The sequence below is a fragment of the Empidonax traillii genome, unplaced genomic scaffold (genome assembly GCF_003031625.1).
Source record: "Empidonax traillii isolate 1590-97213 ecotype Southwest subspecies unplaced genomic scaffold, ASM303162v1 scaffold5050:size17237, whole genome shotgun sequence".
Lineage (NCBI taxonomy): Eukaryota > Metazoa > Chordata > Aves > Passeriformes > Tyrannidae > Empidonax > Empidonax traillii.
In genome coordinates, this window is record NW_020960243.1 from 7937 (window position 1) to 8955 (window position 1019).

At 62.9% G+C, this 1019-nt stretch overlaps 1 protein-coding gene across 1 annotated transcript in view; it reads right to left on the reverse strand.

Moving 5' to 3' along the window:
* The window catches only part of LOC114073033 (deleted in malignant brain tumors 1 protein-like), a 10824-nt gene that overhangs the window by 6347 nt on the left and 3458 nt on the right, over positions 1 to 1019 (reverse strand). Inside the window, exons 4-5 of the mRNA XM_027910838.1 lie at positions 240 to 393; positions 4 to 77 (exon numbers count right to left, since the gene is read on the reverse strand). Coding sequence (XP_027766639.1) covers positions 4 to 77; positions 240 to 393 — 228 coding nt within the window. The remainder of the gene's footprint in view (positions 1 to 3; positions 78 to 239; positions 394 to 1019) is intronic.

Consider the following 1019-nt stretch of genomic DNA (forward strand, 5'->3'; position numbering starts at 1 on the left):
TGCCCAGGAGCCGCCCCCCGGGGGAGCCGCCGTCGAACACCTCGATGGCATCGTAGGAGCAGCTGCCGCCTTCCAGCCTGGCAGGGACAGGGCGCTCGGTGGGCACCGCGGGCTGTGCCGCCTCCCAGAATGAGCCACGAGCCACGAGCCCGGCCAGAGCTGCAGGGCTCGGCCGAGGCCCCGCAGTGGGCACGGAGCCCCCCCTGAGCCCACGGCCAGCCCTCCCCCCCGGGACTCACTGCACATCCAAAAACTGGAGCTCCACTCTGCTGGCCGGGTCCCGCAGCCGAATGCGCCACACGCAGCGGGCGTTGTTGGGGTAGGAGTTGGGGTAGCCCGGGCTCTGGATGGAGCCCCACAAAGCCTGCAGTAAGCCACCACAGGAGCCTGGCCCTGCGGAGAGGAGCAGAATCTGGGCATGGGCAGAGACCTCCTGGCATCCCATGGCCGGGAGCCGTCAGAGAAAGGCCCCACCAAGGAGGCTCTGCCACAGTCCCACAGAGACCCTCCCTCCCGGCCCCATGGCACCACCCCAAAGCATCACCCTGGTGTCCCCCCAGCCCAGAGCATGGCCTGTGCTCAGCCTGTGCAGTAGCCCCAATTTGTGGGATTGGCCATCCAGCAGGACACCTGAGGCAGGTGATAACCAGACTCCTTAACCCCTCTGGACCTCAGTGTGGTCAGTGACACTGGGGGAGAAGGAGCTGGAACTGTGGGGTGCTGCAGGGAGAACTCAGCAGGTGAGCGAGCAGCATTTTGTCCAAGAGGAAAACCCTGCTGGGAGTCAGCCCTGTCCAAAAGCCAGGCTCTTTTAGTGCTGCCCATAGGGATCACAAGAGGCCCTGGGCAAAAACACAGGAGGTTTCAGCAGAATATAAGGAAACACTTTTTCCCTGGGAGGGTGACTGAGCACAGGCACAGGTTGCTCACAGAGTGTTGGACTCTCCATGTTGGATACAGCCAAATACAGCTGGACATACTCATAGGCAGCAAGCTTTGGGTGACCTGGCTTTAGTAGG